The sequence below is a fragment of the Polypterus senegalus genome, chromosome 1 (genome assembly GCF_016835505.1).
Source record: "Polypterus senegalus isolate Bchr_013 chromosome 1, ASM1683550v1, whole genome shotgun sequence".
NCBI lineage: Eukaryota > Metazoa > Chordata > Cladistia > Polypteriformes > Polypteridae > Polypterus > Polypterus senegalus.
In genome coordinates, this window is record NC_053154.1 from 41,858,811 (window position 1) to 41,880,220 (window position 21,410).

The following is a 21,410-nucleotide window of genomic DNA, read 5'->3' on the forward strand; positions in this document are numbered from 1 at the left end:
CTGTTTAAAGGATGTCTTAAAAGGCTGCCTATCTAATAATGGCCACTTCAAGTGTTTCTTAGGCTTGTACAAAGTGGATCTGGGGTCAATCATGTAACAGGCACCTTTTATATTCCTTTTAGTTAGCGTCCTTCATGACGTCACTTTAAAAACAACAGTTATATATCTTATCATGTTAATGCTCTCTACTGTAGGTATGCTTTTCTACCAACATAAATGGCCCCTGCTTTCCACCCAATGGTGCAGGGATAGGTACTGGCTCCCTGTGACCTTGAACAGGACCATCATGGTAACATGGATGGAGTGGTGGCTGTAAAAGATGTCAATGTGAATCATGACTGAGCCATGACAGCTTTAAAAGTGAAGGCCATTCAGTGATAGCTTATGCCTTGTGATAGCCTAGTGCAAGAGTTCCCAAACTTCTTTCGGCTGCAGACCCCTTTACCAAAACATTTAAAACCGTCAACCCCCAGTCATTTACTTTACTTACTCATATTAATAAATTTGTACAGTACTAAATATCAAACTTCATTTTAATCACTTGTAATTAATGAAAAGATAAAAGGACTACGGAATATGGCATTATCTTGTGCAACATTTAGTACCGAAACCTGCACTAACGGAAATTAAAGCAAAAAAATACGAGCAGAGTTTTTTTTACATTTTTGACATTTATGAAATAAATATCTAAATTCAAAATAAGTACAAATAGTCCAGACTCTACTGTCTGCATTTCTTTTTTGGTTCAGTCATATTATTATCTGAAGAAATAAAAACTTTTATTAACAAACAATTTCGACAGCTCCTGTGATAACAAAAAAACAATAAAGTGTGTACTTACTTGAAACAGAAGATTTTTGTTCAAACTTGAATAAATAAACTGTGTTCTCTGATTTTCTATTTTGTAGTACTGCTCCTCAATAAATAATTATATTCAAAGTTCAAATCACAAATAAGTACGTGTCACATCAAACAAACCAATTTATAGTACAAGACTGATAGATTCTGCTAATATTAAATATCTCGTCCCACCGTGAGCAAGCGCGGACATGCAACGGTTTCTCATGTCCGCACTTGCTTTGATACGTTCGATAAGACAATGCACAGACATGTTTGTGCTACATGTATTTTCATGCATTCTTACGTGTGACTCTTTTAATGATACATTTTACCTTTTCGTTCGCAAGTTTGTTACGTAATGTGTTTTTATCAAAAAAGTGTTTTTTTTAATTATTTTACTTCTTAATTAGGTACCTATTGGAATCATAAATATTTTGAAGTAACAAACAAATAGCAGTAGTAAGGGGGTCTATTTTTGGTGTCATCGACCCCCAACTTTTTTTGTTGAAACTGTCGACCCCTAGAAAGTTCAAATCGACCCCAGGGGGTCGATATCGACCACTTTGGGAACTCTTGGCCTAGTGTATCATCTAGGTCTGGTTCAGATCTTAAAGTCAAGTCAAGTTTATTGTCAAGGGCTTGTAACATCATGAAATGCTTACTTGCATATCTGCTCAGATTTTGTGCAAATGCAGTTGAGACAGACAGCTGGCTCCTACTATATTTATCACAGAGTCTGATAAATATAGAAATGTTATAACAAACAACGACAACAAAACACACACAAGAACTATGAAAAAAAGAATAACCATCTGAATTGACTAATGGTACAAGGGTAGTTACATTGAGTAAGTTATACAAGTGTGTTGCTGTTGGTATAAAGGAGTCCAAGTAGGGTTTCTTCTGATGTGAATTGTTCATTGGCTGAAAGTCCTCAGTGTTAGTGTGTCAAAAAGAGGATGAGCAGCATTGTTCATAATGGCACTCAGTTTTATCTTCATTTTCTCCTTTGCATTATCCTTCTTCATCCTGTAGTTGAGCCCGACTTCTTAATCAGCTTGTTGATGTCAATAGGTCCCTCTTGAAGTGACATAACCAGCTCAGCATATAAAAGCATAAAAAGTCACATTGGCCATCACAAAGATGTAAAGGCTGCCACTACCACATTAAAGGAATGTAGTCCCAGAAAAAAAGAGTCTGCTTTGCCCTTTGTTCCACAGTTCCTGAGTGTTACTCATCCAGTCCAACCATCCATCCATTATCCATCCCTCTACATCCTAACTACAGGGTCACGGGGGTCCGCCGGAAGCAATCCCAGCCAATACAGGGCGCAAGGAAGGAAATAAACCCTGGGCAGGGCGCCAGACCGCCTCAGACTCATCTGGTCTGGTCTGTTAATTGATGGGGACTCCTAAGTACTTGTAGCAATGCACCATCTCCACATCTACTCCCTGAATAGTGACTAGGCGTAGGGGCTCTTTGGAACAGTGAAAGTTGTTAGCCAGTTCTTGGTTTTACTGATATTAAATTGCAGACAATTCTCTTTGCACCAATAAACAAAATTCTCCACCTGACTCCTATACTCTGTCTCATCTCCCATATCGATACATCCCATTAGTGCAGAATCAATAGCAAAACCCCACTGCCAAACTGGAAGGTTCAACATGCACACAAACTCAATGGTACAGAGAACACCGCAGAGCCAATAATTAGCCCCAACACCAAAGCAGTCTTTTAAAGGAGACTGGATCAATGAACATTTCACATGTTATGAAAAGCAAGTTTTTTCCTAGATAAGAAATTTAAACTCAGGATATAAAATTGAAAAAAAGGCTGTGTGTTGTTATAAACATTTTAAGAAAAAGTTCACTTACTGATATAAGCTTGTTATTTTTATTTCACATTTGGTACCCTGCACTTGGGTCCCAATCCAGATGGTATGTCGTGTGGTAGGTGCAGCAGCATGCTGTCAGCGCATGCTCCCAACCAGTACTTAATGCAGAACCACCATTTTCCCTAAGGCCTCCACACTAAATCTTAATTTGCATTTATAGTGTCAATTTAAGGAGAAAAATGTAGACTAAATGAGGTGCACTTTGTATAATGAAGACATATTGACCGTATGCTGTCTCTTTTTCTTTTGGTTTTTAGGATCTCACATATCATCTTGGTGTATTTCTATATGGCTGCCTGGCAACTATTTATAATCATTCCTCAAGTCCCAAATGTCAATTACAGCATATTAAAGATACAGCTGAAGTTCAATAAAATACTGTTTTAAATAATATGGATAATTAGAAATCTTGTTTTGCATATAAACATTATTCTTTCTTTTGATTTAATTTGTACAAGTAGGCATAACAATCCAGTAATACTTGTTTTCATCCATGCTGCATGAAAATGTCAAGTGTACATCAGAGTCTGTCGAGTGCCTAAAGCCACTGGGATTTGGCAAGTGATGTGAAAATGCAAATCTCTGAGTCTGGAAATAACACTCCTTATCATGCAGCTATTATAATATTCAAACAGAATGTATTAATGAAGTTATTTACCTTGTTGTTTACTGATGCTCAATTCAAGTTTTTCATTTAGACATTTAATTATAAAGCAAAAATTTTCTTTGGATTTTTTTTTACATTTTATTCAAAAATAGAAATCACAATTCAATATCCTTTAGTCAGTTTTATTATCATCTCTGTTCTATAAATGCTGAGTAGTTACTGTAAAGAATCTGCATAGATGAAACAAATTTAAAAATCTGGTAATTTTCCACACCCGCTGTTTCTTGATTAGGGTTGCACAGAGACTGAAGATGGCGCCTGCTTATGGATGAACTAGAGTCCATAATTTAAAAATTAGCACATTTCTCTCAGTGAAAGTAGTTGCATAATGCTAAGCAATGAAAGAAAACTAGTCACAATTCCTTCTAAGGCCTTTTATTTGGATGAAATATTAAGCTCCCTCTCTCTTCCTTTGCTATATAAATATCTAGCATCTGAAGAGAAGGTAGCAGAAGGAAATTTTGCAGTAACTGTCACGAGCTTCTGAACGATACTGTGCCTTTGTCTAATAGTTCTGTTTTGTGTCCCTATTTTCTTTCATCAGTGATCACAACCCTCTTCATCTCCCTTCGTCGGCAGAAGACTGACTCATTTACAGTATTTGAGGAAGAAGATATTCGGGAAAATATTATTACCTATGACGACGAAGGAGGGGGCGAAGAGGACACAGAAGCTTTTGATATAGCTGCCCTACAGAAACCGGATAACTCTCTCCAATGCCAAACCACCAAAGGGACTAATGTTGTGAGAACACCTCATGATCTGAGCTCTTTGGATCAGGCCCCACAATCAGCAATTCGTAAAAATCTGTCACCGTTACATCTCCAAGGTTCATTTACGGGGGGTGCTGGAGGCGAACCTAGAACCTCAGACTCACAAAGGAAAAATGTTTATCGACAGAATCTTGCCCATCAACACAGCAGCAGAATTGGTTCAGTAGAATACATACAGAGTCACCAAACAAATGTTATATCTCATCCCCATAAGGAAGAAAGAGGCTGGAGTAAAACGTTGCCACTCTACACTCCACATTCTGTAGCTGCATTTCCCTACACAGGAAGAAATGCCTCCAACATTACAGTAGGTGAAAAAGGTTTTGGTGTTGGCATCATTGGGGGTTACTTTCTGGCACAACAGGATGGCAAATCACAGGTGAAATCTACAGATGGCCCAACTGGTTCCATGAAAGTTCCCAACAAATGCAAAGGATTTGATGCCCATGGTAACTATGTGCTTCTACAGAGAACACCTAATGCTTTTAACGTTGCATTTGGGGATGGCCTCCAAAAAGCCTGCGAGCTTTCCCTTAATGTGGAAGGCTTCTTGCATTTCAGACTTTCACAGGTGGACAATGACACTTCTGTGCCACCATACGATTCAGTACAGATATATGGATTTGAAGGACAAGGCTCGCTAGCTGGTTCATTGAGTTCACTGGGATCTCAAAGTGAAGGTGCGGTAAATAATGTGAATGGAGATGTCGAGGCTGACAGAGATGCAATGGAAGATTGGGGACCCCAATTTGAAAAGCTGGCAGGTCTCTGTGGGTCCTGGAAAAGTGGGGAAACAAAGAGGGACAGTTAGAAGAGGAAATGCTGAGATGTGGGACAAAGATAGAACAACTCATAAGGACAGGATGGAAGTGTGGTTTGTAAAAGAATAAACGGAATGCGTTGTTTCTGCAATATTTTTAAGAAACAGTTACACTGCCATGAGATCTTCCAATTTAAGGATAGCAGAGGTTTGCTCAATGGCAATCATCCTGGACCTACTCATCAACCCATTGTTTTTAGGTGTGATAACACAAGTCCCCTACCAGAACAGAATGAAATTGCAATTTTTATAGATGCGTTTATTTTATACCAGACACTCATAACTGTCTCATGTACTACAAAAAACCTCTTAATATTAGATTGACTGGTATAGATTTCTTTACCGGGCCATGATGAGGGATCTAGAGGCTTATCCAATATCATCTTGGTCCACATGTTTCCAAATATCATGTCAGGTACTGTATTCCATATCTTATTTTCTAATGTTCTCTTTCCCTTTGTGCCATAACCTTTCCAGGTTTTCTCACACTAGCACTCTGAACCTATACTCAATGAATAAAGTTAAATGAACTGAGTTGAATCGAATTGAGGATGTTTTTGTATTTGTTCTCCTGTGGCAAGGTTATGACATACCCACAGAGGTATTCATTTGGAGTGGGACAAGCGGTCCAAGCATTCTCTTAAAATAAACTCTCAATTATTGAAAATGTTTTAAGAGTCATAGCATTAAACAGTATCATTAGGGCCGGCACAACATGAGACAAGCAGACAAAGTGTGCGTGGCATCACATGGCATATGTGATTACTTATGTCCAGAGGTAAGTCAGCTTTCTGCCTAGCTTCAGTATTGCAGGACAGATCAATCTGGAGAAATCAGAGAAACTCAGAGATACGGCTTATGCTGAATTCACTTGCTTCGAGAGATTTCATATCAAATACCCTTATAAATGCTGTCTACCAGTGAGAGAATTCTTAGGTAATTTTATTACATTATTTCACCCAGTTTTTACATGACCCTTAAATGTAAAATTTACTGTAGCAAATGAAACCAGAATCATTGCCCCTAAACTGCTAACGGCAGCAGATAAACCATGGGAATATGAAGACTTTTACCTTCTTCCAAATACACTAAATAAAATGGGTGTGGTTTAAGATAATATAATAAGTCCTCTGGGCACTACCGGTGGAACACAAATCACATTTTTTTGTTAGCCAGTATGACAGAACCCCATCCCAGGTTATTTTCAACTGAACTGGACTCTTCACTTTATGAGAAACATTCTTTCATGAGATGCTGATCTAAAGATAAAAGCCCTGATGTGAAAACAACCAAGAATGTGCCCAAAGCTGGCTAGGTTAGTGTGCCAAAGTATTCAAGTGTGGACACGGAAATCAGCTTGGCCAGTTCAAAGATTCTTGGTTAGGGTGACTTCTGAGTGTTAATGTTCTTTCTGAATTTACAAAAGATCTTCTGCTTGGTTAAGTGTTGACTGTAAGCAGCTCTGGCTTATCGTATGTGTTTATGTGGCTATGGTTGTCTGATCTAATGCTTCTTTCCATGTGCCCAAGATGCTGCTGTCAAGATAGGCTGCTGCTTCTAGCACCCTTGAACTAAATGTGTGATTTGTTAGAACTGGGTAGTTGAATCTATAAATAAGATTAAAGTGCAAGCAGGGTCTGTGAGTAATAAGACTTGGTAACACAAGGTCTCTATGAAGACAAAAAAAAATCACTGTCAATGTTCACTTCCCCCTGCATCCCAATTAACTGGAAGGAGAGATGGAAGTAAGCACTTGCGAGAATGTAGCTGGCTGCTGAGTTAAAACACAAAGAGAAGGTTGTGTGGTTGGGTAAGCAGCACGGTGCCAGTTTTAAAGCACTAACATTCCATTACTTAGTGTGCCAGTCTCTGATTATTCATCACCTAGTTCATTAACTATCCTGTATGTGGCACACACACGTTGTAGTTAAAGATATCTTGGAATTTCTCAGTACACTGAAATGCAAAGAAGCTGTGAAATTTTAGTACAATGAAATATAACCTACATGCAAAAGTGAATGATCACAAGATCCTAAAAAGACATTGTTGGATAAATATAAAATAGAAAGCAATCGTGTCTGTCAGCATCCATGGTTCAAACCAATGCACTTTGGTTCCTTGATCCTTGTCTAATGTTGAATATTAAATAAGATCTGTTTTAGAATTGCAGAATCATTGTAAGGAGCAGGGAAAGAAAAGAGGAGGAGTACAGCCATTGTTTCTAACTATCCTTCAAGCAAATCTAAACCGGGCTTTTCATTTATTGTCATCAATCCCTCATGCCATTTTGGGGTAGCCACAATGACTTGGCCAAGACCTTAAAGTGAATCTTAGTTTCTTTAATATTTAAGCAGCTTCCATATATATCAATACATGACTTTTTTGGGTCAGATTTTCTTACCTTCTTGTCTGTTTACAGTTTGTTGTACTCTGGACACATTGCTTGTGTCTTTCATTTTATAATTTTTCCCATTCCCACACCCTGCTGCTCATTTTTCTCACTTGTTCAGTTACAGGGTATACTGACCTTCATCTCACATGACCTTTTCTCCAATTTGTCTTTTTTATTTTCCATATCCAACTCCATCTTTCAGGAATGCTGCCAACAGTTTTGACCCTCCCACACTTCGCAAAGAACTCTGATGCCATGAATTGCTACCCGATCAATGGGTTGTCAATGGTTGCAGCAACAGACAACGACAAGGTAGGATAAAAGTAAAAGCAGATGTAGAAATGGTAGGAAAAAGGCAAGATGTTAAAAATGTAAGGACAGAATAAATAAGATAAAAAACTGCCATGGTGCAAATGGAGCTTCTGCTAATATGAACGTTACAAGTAATAAAACACACATCTACCGGAGCAACTGTTCATTCTGCATTTCAGAGGCATAGCTTCATCTATACTAATAAAAGGCAAAGCCCTCACTGACTTACTCACTCACTCACTCACTCACTCACTCACTCACTCACTCACTCACTCACTCACTCACTCACTCATTACTAATTCTCCAACTTCCTGTGTAGGTAGAAGGCTGAAATTTGGCAGGCTTATTCCTTACAGCTTACTTATAAAAGTTAAGCAGGGTTCATTTCGAAATTCTACACGTAACGGTCATAACAGTCGATAACGGTCGACAACGTCTGCCATGTTGAACTTTCTTATTTATGGCCCCATCTTCACGAAATTTGGTAGGCAGCTTCCCTGTGCTAACCGAAACCGATGTACGTACTTATTTTGATGGTATGACGCCACTGTCGGCCGCCATATTAAACTTTCCAATGTCACTAATTTTCCAACTTGGCGTGTAGATAGAAGGCTGACCCCATCTTCACGAAATTTGGTAGGTGGCTTCCCTGCGCTAACCAAAACCAATGTATGTACTTATTTCGGTGGTATGACGCCACTGTCAGCCGCCATATTGAACTTTCCAAAATCACTAATTCTCCAACTTCCCATGTAGGTAGAAGGCTGAAATTTGGCAGGCTCACTCCTTACAGCTTACTTACAAAAGTTAAGTAGGTTTCATTTCGAAATTCTACACGTAACGGTCATAACGGTCAACAACGTCTGCCATGTTGAACTTTCTAATTCATGGCCCCATCTTCACGAAATTTGGTAGGCAGCTTCCCTGCGCTAACCGAAACCAATGTACGTACTTATTTCGGTGGTATGACGCCACTGTCAGCCGCCATATTGAACTTTCCAACATCACTAATTCTCCAACTTCCCGTGTAGGTAGAAGGCTGAAATTTGGTACTTATTTCGGTGATATGATGCCACTGTCGGCCACCATATTGAACATTTCAACGGTCTTTGTTTCTTAGCGGCCCATCTTCAAGAAATTTGGTACGCGGGTTCCCAACGCTAACTGAATCCTACTTACGTACATATATACATCCATAGCTTGCAGCTCGGTCACCGTGTGAGTCGGCGTTGGGTCCCCCATCCCAACGCCTCCCATGTTGTTGGCTGCCTGCCTATATAAGGCCGTCCGTCGCTCCAGTCTCTACATTCCCTTCCTTGCTTCGCCACGGGATTCACGTCTCCCTGCTGATAACTACAGCCTTTTTATTTAATCCACAGCTTCTTCGCTGTTTTATTGTTCATTTATTACGATTATAGTTATTGTTTAGGTATTTTAGACTTACTTTACATTGTTCAGGTACCCATTTCCTTTAACAACCATACCTCCATTAACATGTCTATCGAGGTGATCACCATCGATCAAAGAACTGTCACTTACCGAGTGGTTTCCATGCCCGGAGATGGCACCTACCTTTTCCATTCTCTTTGTTACATATTGCACGGCCATATCAGGCTCACTCTTGATATCCGGAGGAGCATTGTGTCTTATGTATTGAATGACTGGGACAGGTTCAAGGTGTGGACTGATGACGGTACAGGAGATAATTATACTACACAGGAGCACTATAAGAGTGAAATGCTTAAGCCCTTCACCTATGGTTCTACATGTGAGTTGATGGCTGCCGCTGAATTGTTCGGTTGTCGCTTTCAAGTGTACCGAAATGGCCAAATATTTTACACCTTTCGACAACTGCCAATTCCTCTTAAACATCTTAGATTGACAGGTGACGATTTCAGTAGTGGACACTTTGATGTTTATGAATGTTTAAACTCTCAAAAGCTGGATGTGAAGTTATCGATGAAACCATTTGTATGCTTACAACGCTTGACAGATACCGAATGTCACTTCAACACAAGTCCTACAAATACTGTCGTAATTGAAACAAACCATGAAACTCAAAGCGATTATGACAGCAGCAATCCAAGCTGTGAGATTTGAAACAAGATTACTGTTCACATGGCCAACTGTACGTTGCATGCTCAAGAGTAAGCTCAGCGCATAGCTTGGTCATATTACAACCGGAGGGCCGAACTCACAATGTGGTATACGAAGAGATCCTCAACAATAATTATTGGTATATTTTCCCTCAGTTTAAAAAGGTTTAATTTTCTTCTTAATAAAAATTTTAAGGCAGTACTTCGCTGCTTCGAAGCACGGGTATTTTGCTAGTTCTTATTAATACTGGCATGTTGGGTTAACATATTCTTTAAAGCATTCAAGAGTCAGATAGAGACTGAATGAAAACATTACTACTGCACTTTAAAGCTTAAATAATAAACTTTTTGTCTGGTTTTGATTATATAAATGTGAAGTGTTCTTACTTATTACCAACATGAAAAAATAAAAAAGTCAATATTCCTTCACTTTTATAGTCAATAATCTCTCATCTCTACAAATATATAGTAGGGTTTTGTACCAGGTGTGAGTAGGGAAGGATCTTAGCTTTTCAAATTTTAAAGGACATTAAACTTTTATTTGGTTTTGTGCCAAAATATGCAAATAGCTCAGCTCGTTTTGAGCCTTGCAGCTCAGAATGAGTGTCGCTATGTTTTTAACGCTATTGGCAAGCAGAGTCATTCTGCAGGTGACAGAGGCCAACATGTGTAAAACCCTTAAACAGGTTAAACCCTCAGAACCAATGGCCCAAATGGCATCCTGCCCCACGTCCTGAAGGCATATGCCTGGGTATGCACTGACATCCACGTCTTTGTGTACAATGCCTCAGGGTATCAAGAAAAACATAATTCTGCCTGTGCCAAAAAATCAAGTTTCCCACTTGAATGATCATCAGCCCATTGTTTGAACTGGCTGTGAGCCACATTAACCCTACCAGTCCTGCTAAACTGGATTTTCAACACTTTGTATACCAGCATAACAGATCTGTGGATGATGCCATCTCCTTCACCCTGCACGTTGCTCTGGAACATATATAGGTGAAAAACACCTATGTCAGAATGCTGTTCATTGACAGCGGGTCCACCTTCAACATCATTGTGCCCTTCAGCCTGGTGCTGAAGCTCAGAGTCCTTGGCTGGGTGTTTGACGTCCTGACAAATTGGCCCCAGTAAGTGAGGACTGACAAATAGAACTCCTCCATGGTGTTCACCAGCATCCACATTCTGCAAGGCTGCTGCCTCAGCCCACTGCTATACGGTCTGTTCACCTATGACTGTGTAGCAAAGCATGAGGGGAACAGAGTCATTAAGTTTGCAAACAACACTACTCTGAACTTCTACTACTGCACCAATGAAAATATCTTGACTGGATGCATTGAGGTATGGCTTGAAAACTTGACTTGCCAGGATTGCAAGCTCTTGTAAAGGATTGTCCATACAGCTTCTAAAATCATTGGGGCTGACCTTTCACAGCTTCATACCATCTGCTGAACCAGATGTTTAAGGAGAGATGAATATCTTACTTGAAGACAGCCACCCAGCTCATCATTTTCACTTTTTCCTTTTTGGAAAGTGCTACCAGAGCCTCAGCACTCATTTCACTCTCTTCAATGACAGCTTCTTCTCCCAGGCCATAAGGTAACCTGCGCTGTAAACACCTGCTGGCTTATGTGTAATTGTAGTGTATGTTACATGTGTACTGCCATCTACTTTTTATTTACTCTTATTTATTGATTTATCCATCTTTACTACTCTTATTTATTTATTGTATTTATTTATACATCATTAACTTACTGTTTTCCCATAAAGTATTTTACCTTTTACATGCTTCCTTTCCCCTTCATCCCCCTCCACACAATTGTGGCACATAATTTCACTACGCTATTACAATGTATGTGACAATAAAAAACTCTAATCAAATGTAAATACTAATATACTTATTCATAATTTGAAAACCTATTTGAAAGTTGCCATCCAAGGCTTAGTGCTCTGAGAAGTTAAAAGTCCTGCATGACAAAAAATGAAGTCCAGGGGTGTCATTTTGACACAAAGAGCTCAACCTGAAGTGCAAATTACTCCTGCTGATTAAAGATGCTTACCTAGGAGGTATATGGATGAACAGATGTCCTGCAGAGGAACAAAGAAAGACCCTTTTGAATACTGGAAATGGACTTTGCAATCCACTCCTGTTCTCAATGAGTAAAAACATCCTGTTGCATTGCTTTGAAATGCATTAAAGGTATTTTAGAAAGTGCAACCATTTTGAGAGGCTTAAAGTACACAGCATGCTAACAGAGGATAAGCAGACAGGCATATGCTTTGAAAGCACTACCAGTAAATCTGCTGAAGACAGGAAATGCTGAGGAGGTTTTGTTGAATTTTTCCATGCTCTCTATAGCAGAATTCTTTTAATCTTTCAGCTAAAACCTATTTATTTGCTCTCCTCTGTGAAAGAGAATATGTAACCTCATACCTTCTGTTCAAGGCTGAAGAAGCTTAAATTAAAGCAGAATGTACGATTTGTGCCCTTAACAAGGGAGCGTGTGATATCTCAGACAGCTCTCATTAGTGCCCATCGCCTCCCCTCAACTAATGTTGAAATGTGGAAAGCATAATATTGGGCACTCATGTTAGATTATTTTATCCTGTATTCCTGTGCACAGTTTCTACTTTGCCCCTTTCACAGGCACATACAAGCAAGTAAAATCATGCAACTTTCCTTAGCTAAAAAGGCTATTTGTAGTTTTGAGTTCAGGTGCTATGAAGCTCACTGTATCTTTTGAAGGTAGCACCTGCACATCCCAGCATACCTCTCCAATAGCTCATGCCAAGCCAAAGCACATCTCTCACTGTGTCTGTCTGAGCAGCCCATGGGGCCCACACTTAGATAATATAAGACATTTTACAGGAAGTGAGCTATTTGTTCCAGTCACTCTTCTTTAAACTATTTTACCAAAAACAAAAAAACAAAACAATGCTTGTATTGGCATCAAATAAGTTAGAATTCAAATATGTACAGTGAATTCAGAAAGATCTCAGACTTCTTCACTTTCTGCATACTTTATTGTGTTGTACATTTAATTTTAAACTGATACATTTGCTATTTTGCCAATCACTCTATACTCGATAATCACCAATGACAAGTGAAAACATCTTTTCAGAAAGGTTTGGAAATGTATTAAAACTCAAAGTGAAAATCCCTCATTCATATAAGTATTCAAACTCTTTGCTCTGGCATTCTAAACTGTGCTCAATGTATACTGTTTGCTTTAATTATCCTTGAGATATGGCTAGAACTTGACTGTGTCCAACTGTGGCAAATGGAATTGATGGGATATTGTTTAGAAAGGAATACCCATGTACCTGTGTATATAGATTTACACCTCATATCAGGATAAAAACCAAGTCATGAAGTCCAAAGACCTCTCTGTTGACCTCTACAGTGAAATTGCGGTAAGGAATAGATCAGGAAGAGAGGATAAAACCATTTTGAAAGCTTGGAGTGCTCCCAGAAGCATAATAGACTCCACAATTATGAAATGGAAGATGTATGGAACCACCAGGACTCTTCCTAAAGTTGGACAAACTAGGTAACCAGGCAAGAAGAGCCTTGGTAAGGGAGGTGACCATAAACACAATGATCACTGTAGCAGAGTCTTCAACTGAGATGAGACAACCTGTCAGAGGAACGACCATATCAGCAACACTCTGTCAATCAGGCACTTATGGTAGGTAGCTTGGCTAGAGAGAAGCAACTCTTGATTAAAATGATAGCCCACATGGAGTCTGCCTAATGGCATTTAGAGGACTCTCGTCTGATGCAACAAAGGAGTATGTTTTTGAGCAGAACTCAAAGTACTATATTAGGAAAAGATCAGACACTCCTCACCACTGTCCTAACACCATCCCTACAGTTTGGCACAGTGGTGACAGCATCATGCTATGGTGTACTTCTTAGCAGCAGGGACAGGTTATACCTGAGGTAAGGATGAATGCAACCAAACCAAATGCAGAGAGGTCTTTGAAGAAAATCTGCCCCTGGGTGAAGGCAAACTCCAACTGGGGCAACAGTTCACCTTCCAGCATGACAATAACCCAAAGCATATAGCCAAGATGATGCTGTAATGGATTCAGGACAAACCTCCGATTGGGCTTGAGTGGCCCAGCCAAAGTATAGACTTGATCTACATGGATCTTTTGTGGAGAGACCTGAAGATGGCAATTAACAGGCACTTCCAATCCAATGTAAAGGAGGTTGAAAGGATTTACCAGGAAAAAAAGGGATACACTACTCAAATCCAGGTGTGCAAAGCCTTGAGACTTACCCAAGGAGACTCAAAGCTATAATTGCTACCATTCTACAAATGACTGAATTAAGGGTCTGGATACTTATATGAATGACAGAATTCTGTTTTTGATTTTTAATCAATTTGAAAACATTTCAGAAAACATATTTTCACTTTGTCATTATGTGTTATTCAAAGTAGATTCTTTATCTACAGTATTTAAAATTACATCTACAACACAATAAGGTGTGTAGAAAGTAAAAGGGTCTGAATATTTTCTGGATCCATTGTAGTAATTTTCCCACAAAGATGGAGTAGGAGGCTCAAATTATACTCTTTGCTACCGGGCCCATATTGTGCAGGAAATGGTGGCCATTTATTTAGCAACACAAGATGTCTGCCATAGCAAGTAAGAATTTCACTCTACTCTGTGCAGGTGTCAATGATGACCCTATAAAATTATAACCAAGCGGACACAGTCTGTCATGCTTGTTTGGCAGTGTTGGAGGTAACATGCTAAAAGTAATGTGTGTTACATTATGTGTGTCAAATTGTTTTGTTAAAGTAGTGAGTGATGTAATGCAATACTAAAATTACCTGCATTACTGCATCAGTATGGAACTACTAATAGTGCCATTTCAAATAAAATATTAAGGCAATATTTCACAAATCTTTTTTCCTCAAATGTGCTGCCTGCTGCTCTCTGTGTAACATTGTGTATGGGCGTGTTGTGTATGACAGCAAGTGATGAAGAGGTTAAGTATGTGCATAGTGTGCAATCAAGTGAGAAGAAATGAACAAAAGTTATAAGTATAAAATTAATCCTGCTCAGGGGTAAAATTAAAGGTCACAGGGAGCCAGTGATCATCGCAGCAGCACTGCGTGTAAGACAAGAAGCTGAAGGGCTTCAGCAGCTGGGAGACACAACTGAAGTGCTCTCTAAGTGCTATGTCTGCACGTGACCATCACCCCACCACTGCTAAGGGGGCTGCTTTTTATAGCGAGCTCCTCTACATACTCCTGCCCCTCAGACAGGTCTCAGCCACCTGAGAAGTGTGTCCCTCTTAGATCCAGACCTGGGGAACTACAGTTTTTATAAAACACAAATGATTACATCTTGCCTGAAGAAGGGGCCTGAGTTGCCTCGGAAGCTTGCATATTGTAATCTTTTTAGTTAGCCAGTAAAAGGTGTCATTTTGCTTGACTTTTCACTACATTCATAATGGCTAACACGGTACAACACCCTAGTACTATAAAAAACAAGAAAATAATCAAATGTGCCTGTGGTTCTGGTCAATTTCATAAAGGCTCATGGGTTTAGGATTTAATAACAAATGCAGCAAAATATGCAGTTTTTCATTCAAAAGAAGAAAAAGTAAAGGAAAAGTAATACACTGTGTGGAATGCATTACATTTTATAATAAGTAACTATGCAACTTATTTATCTACTTTTGTTTGTAAGTAATGAGTAATGTAACTTACTTACTTTTAAAAGTAATGTTCCCCAGCATTTCTGTGAAGTCTATTATTATTATTGTTATTATTATAATTATTATTCTGTACATTAATTACGTCAAATTTAAATTTATCATTTCCTTAAACTTTTAGTGATTACACATATATATGATGCTTTTACCCAATACACATATATATGAAAAATTAACTGTGATGGTTAAGTGATTACCGTGTTGGACTTTCGATCAAATAGTCGAAGGTTCAAGACCAATGTAGACAAATTAATTTAAAAAAAAAAAAAATATATATATATATATATATATATATATATATATATATATCATTTTGATTAACTGATATTGAAGTTTTGTCAAATTACTTCAATAGGACAGTTACGTAGTACTGATCAAGTGGTTAGCGTGTTGGACATTCAATGAAATGGTCAAAGGTTCGAGACCAATGTAAACAGCTAATTTTTTTTTTAATTTTACCAATTATTCATTATTTATGTAAAAATTTGAGAAAATATTCCTTTCAGTGATTTGGCGATGTTGGCTCACTGGATAAAGTGTTGGGCTTAGACAAACACACATTTCTAGTATTTCACACATGTAAGGTTTCATTGTTGGTAGGATTTTCTGAAATGAGAAATAAACATGAATGAATTTTATTTTTAACTTTAAGATCGTAGGTTCAGTTCCACTTTGTTGCTAATATCTTTTCTGCCAAATCACCTTCCCACCCAAGTCAAGATTTTTGTAAAATGCTGAGGACTGTGTGGCAGTAGCGTGGCTAAAAATATATATATAAAAAAGATTTTTAAATAACACGATTTTATTAAAAATACACTAAAAAGTAATTTTTTTTGTTATATATTTTGTTGGTCATACGTGACTAAAAATAAAATCATGGGGTGCCCATAAAAGAATTAACTTAATTAATTTAAAATGTATAGATTTTTTAAATTATTCAAAAAAAAAACTCTTATAGTTGGAAAATTCCTCCATTTATCACAATCATCTTACATTCTTTACTCAACTTTTATATGATGTGTCATTTTCTTTCCATAGTTAAGCTGGTTAGAAATTTCACTTTAAATAATCTATGCATTTTCATTGAATTAAATTAATTCTTTTATGAACTTACTACAATTTTATTTTTAGTCACATATGACTAACAAAATCTTAGTACAACAAATTTTTTTTTTTTTACTTTTTAGTGCATTTTTGAATAAAATCATGTCACTTAAAAATCTTTTTTTATATATATTTTTTCAGCAGTCAAGAAAACCTGTGGGTTATAAGGTGCTGGATAATTCCCATTAAACTCCTTTTGGTTTTCAGAACCTGGTACAATCAATTGAATTCACTACACTGACTATAAAGTAGTGAGACAAAGAAATACTGAAATCCTTAGTTAATCTGAATGTAAACATCTACATTAGCACTTCTGTAAATTTAATAATGAATTGTTATGAGTGTCGTGACATAGTGAATAGACCTGTCAATGAACAGCACTTACACCACTGTTTGGTTGCGAGCAGAGCTGCCCCATTAATGTATTAATCACTTATTAATATATGCATTTCCTGAAGCTATTTTGTTCAGTACATAATAATGAGGTGGAGGAACTTACCCTGAAGCACTAGCTGCAAAATAGAAAGAAATCCTGGATGGGCCACCAGCCCATCATAGATCAATCGATAACCTTTGCTTGATACCCTGCCAATAACAAGTTACACCATTACAAAGCACTTTAAAGAGTAAACAAGACTACAAATATACAATCAAATCATTCATTTGTTGATTTTTCAAGCCTGCTTATTTCAATAAAATAGTGTGGAAAGCTGGAACCTGTTCTGGACTGAAAGGTGCCAATGAGTAAAGTAATACCAACACAATAACAATGGAAAGCAGCAAATAAAAAATATCAGCGCTGAAAGTTTGCATTCTTTGCAGCCACATTGATTTGAATCCTTAAACTGCCGGGGTGGGTAGTAATGTTTGCTGATGTACTCATCCAGGACATCTTGCGCCTGTTGTCGCAGGAGTAGGCTTTTACTTCCACAAGGTCCGAAACTGTCTGAGCAGTTAAGATAATGGATCTCCCACACTCTAAAGGCAGTGGCACATTACACAACTTGTAGTCAAAGGGAACGTCAGACTTATTGACTGATGTTTCTGATCTTGTGCCCTCAGAAGATCAGATCACGTACTAGAATATCACCAGGGATGACAAATTACATCCCATGACTCCATGGCAACTTCCCAGCACAGTTTCACATTTCCAAAGTATTGCAAGCTCGTCCTTTATTCTGATAGCCAGTAAGTAACGTGCTGCCTGACAGAGCTGGTGCTGTATGAATGCCTCTCTTTTGTTTGTAAAGTTCAAAACTCTCATGTTCTTTATTCCTTATTGCAGAACATGAACAGTAACAAAAGCACACCAACAAGTGTCCCTGACTGGAAAAGTTGTGTACTGTGACATAGCATTTCCAGAGGACTGGAATATACAGAGAATATGGAGGAGGGAATCTCTTCCTTAAGTAATGCACTTCATGTGTTTTGGAAAAACAGTAATTGATGTCTGATGTAGAGTTTGGGGCAGCATATTATCTTCTGTAGCTTCCTTAGATATAACTAACATTAACTGAACTAATTATATAAAATTCCACTAAGTTCTCACCTGGATCAACAAAGCTTTCCTGCTTTTTAATGAATTTATACTTACGTGGATTCTGACAAGCCTCAATAGTGTGTCAAGCTGTGGGAGTTTTATATTTATTGAGAAATTTGTTGTCATAAGTTTCCCTTCATTATTATTTGATTTGTACACTTATACATTTGCATAAAATATTAGTTACTAGCAAAATACCTGCGCTTCGCAGTGGAGAAGTAGTGTGTTAAAGAAGTTATGAAAAAGAAATGGAAACATTTTAAAAATAACATAACATGATTGTCAATGTAATTGTTTTGTGACTGTTATGAGTGTTGCTGTCATTAAAGATTTGATTATCATTATTTCTTTGAATCAGGTTCGTATTTGGAGGATGTGTTGTGTTCAAGTTATATTCCGTGTTTGTCAACCATTGTAAAGATAACAGGTTTCATTCATTGAAGTGTTCACTACCCAAATCGGTACTCGTGAATAAGTTGTGGATTTGACTGCGAATATTTAGCGGCAGCGTGTCTATGAACTTAATTTAAACTTAAGCTTTACACTTTGCTTTCCTATTGATATATCTACAAAGGTTTGTTCAGATTCAGAGGGTTGTTCCATTCTTAACAGCTCGTCTTCCTCTTTATCTGAGACATCACACACTGCATGCACGGGTTTACCTTTCCCAGTCCTGCAAACTTTAGTGAAGTGGTTCAATTTACCACATTTTTTACACTGTCTTTCTTTAGCTGGACATAGACTTTTTCCACTGTGTGCTTTGTTTCCGCAGTACCTGCACTTATGAATATGCTTGTATGCGTCACTCGCTTCATATTCTTTTGCTGCCTTCTCAATTGTGTAATGCGTTTTTTGTTCAGCGCTCTTTGGAGTTCACGTTAGCCGCTCAGAGTACATGCATCGAAGGTTCTCAGCTGTGCTTGTGCTATCTCGTGCGATCTTGCAATGTCTATGGCTTTATTTAATGTTAGCTCAGACCCGGCACTTAAAAGTTTCTCTCGCAGTTTCACTGAGTTTGTGCCAAACACTATTCTATCCCTGACCATCTCATCTTCGTTTGTATAAGCAAAGTCCTTCACCAGCAATTTTAACTCCATTACAAAGTGATCAAAAGTCTCGTTTATACCTTGCGTTTTCTCACTAAATTTGTTTGTTGCGAAAATCATATTCGTCTTAGGCATGACAAATGCCGCGTAGCGGCAGCGTGTCTATTGGATTGCTGCTGACAGACGGCCTTATAGATAGATAGATAGATAGATAGATAGATAGATAGATAGATAGATAGATAGATAGATAGATAGATAGATAGATAGATAGATAGATAGATAGATACTTTATTAATATATGGGCAGGCACTCAATTACGTGAGAGGCATGGTGATGGGGGACGCAACTCCACCTCACACGGCGACCGAGCTGCAGGCTATGGCTGTATATATGTACGTAAGTAGGTTCCAGTTATGACCGTTACGTGTAGAATTTCAAAATGAAACCTGCCTAACTTTTGTAAGTAAGCTGTAAGGAATGAGCCTGCCAAATTCCAGCCTTCTACCTACACGGGAAGTTGGAGAATTAGTGATGAGTCAGTCAGCCAGTCAGTCAGTCAGTGAGGGCTTTGCCTTTTATTAGTATAGATTTCTTTTTGTTCACTAACTTTTATTGCAACTGCAATGTTAATCTCTACAATTGCATTTCAGACTCCCAATTATGTGTTTTTTGTTAAAATATTAGTACCCTTTTCTCTGTCTTCATGATTTAAATGATGTGATTAAAAATGAGTCGCTGTGTTTCTCTTGTAATCAGAATACTGAGTGATGTCTGTAAAGACAGCGTTATGTTTATAGAGCACATCACTGAGGGAGTTTGCATATCTGTGATCACTTTTACATTTTGGTTCTAATTTTTCTAGCTTTCAGTTTGCTTTTGTGTAAAACATAAAAAAGGACTTGTCCCTTTTTGAGTGTTTTCCCTAAGTGTTCCCACAGATATATCTGGATATATTATGTGTCCCTATGAAAATCAATTCAAGTAACCATTAAGGAATAAAGTCTTCATCTGCAATTATGAACAGGTTTCATTGTTACTGGTTAATTGTATTGGTAAAATATAGTGATTTCAGTTTCAGAGTAAGGCTATGTTCATACTACAGTACTACAATTTGTTCATTTAAAAAAGATATGGTTTTAAATGGAAACAAATTCAAAACCTGACACTGCAACTCTCAATTTACTTTGCTCAGCTGACAACACATATAAGCACCCATCACAGGAACTAGGGCATCGTGACTGTCTTTATATTCAGACTTGATCTTTTGCTTTTTTCTGACAAATAAATGGGGATTCCACATTGGGCCCCCATCCTCTTTATTCTCAACTTGTTGTTACTTTTTTCAACCTCTGTTTCTTTTCTAAATACTCATACTGTTACACAAAGTTAATGCCAATGCTGAATATCCTGAATGACCTTTATCGTCTTGTACTATCAATTCTAACCCTTGCCATCTGTTTGATCAGATTTCTTTTACTAATTCACATTTCTTCATGTTGTCCTTTTAAGCATCCGAGAAGTTTGAGGCTCTTATTACCATATATTGTACATTAATGACAGCAGTTTACTTAATAGTCAGATACAGAAAACTACCATGGACTTCTTAGTTTTAATTAATCATTGTACTGTATATTGTTGCTTGTAGGTGTTTACATTTAGGAAAAAAAGACTTTGTTTTCTTCCAGGTTTCCTGCTACTTATTCTCATACTATCTCTTACCAGATTCTTTCATATTAATGTTGTTCCAGATTTAAGCAGTACCACATATTGGTGGTCTTTTCCCCATACATTATTAAATCAAATAAAGCAGCGTAGACAGTTTAATGAGTTTAATCTCAATAGATACAAATTAGCTAGCAGTAGGTAAAATTTACTTAATATTCACAAAATGGAAAACCTAATAAAATGTTAGCTAATATGGTTAAATCTCATATGGCTTAAACTAAAATTCTTTTAATTACTGGAAATGGGGACAAGAGGATTGCTATTGCATATGAATTTTGATCACATTATACTAAACCAGTAACAGCGCACTGCACGATAACGTGCAGTGAATACACTTGACTTTAGCATTCCTAGATTTCATCCTCTTTCTCTGTACGTTTAGCATTTGTTTGCTCTGAGGTTGACGCGCTTACTGCTTTCTGAGCAGCTCTTCTTCTCTCCACCCTAGCAGCCCCCTTCTTCTCTTC

At 37.8% G+C, this 21,410-nt stretch overlaps 1 protein-coding gene across 1 annotated transcript in view; it reads left to right on the top strand.

Moving 5' to 3' along the window:
* Positions 1-5,510, top strand: part of LOC120525567 (cadherin-24-like) — a 109,902-nt gene extending 104,392 nt beyond the window's left edge. Inside the window, exon 12 of the mRNA XM_039747970.1 lies at positions 3,946-5,510. Coding sequence (XP_039603904.1) covers positions 3,946-4,985 — 1,040 coding nt within the window. The 3' untranslated portion in view covers positions 4,986-5,510. The remainder of the gene's footprint in view (positions 1-3,945) is intronic.
* Positions 5,511-21,410: the final 15,900 nt, after the last annotated feature.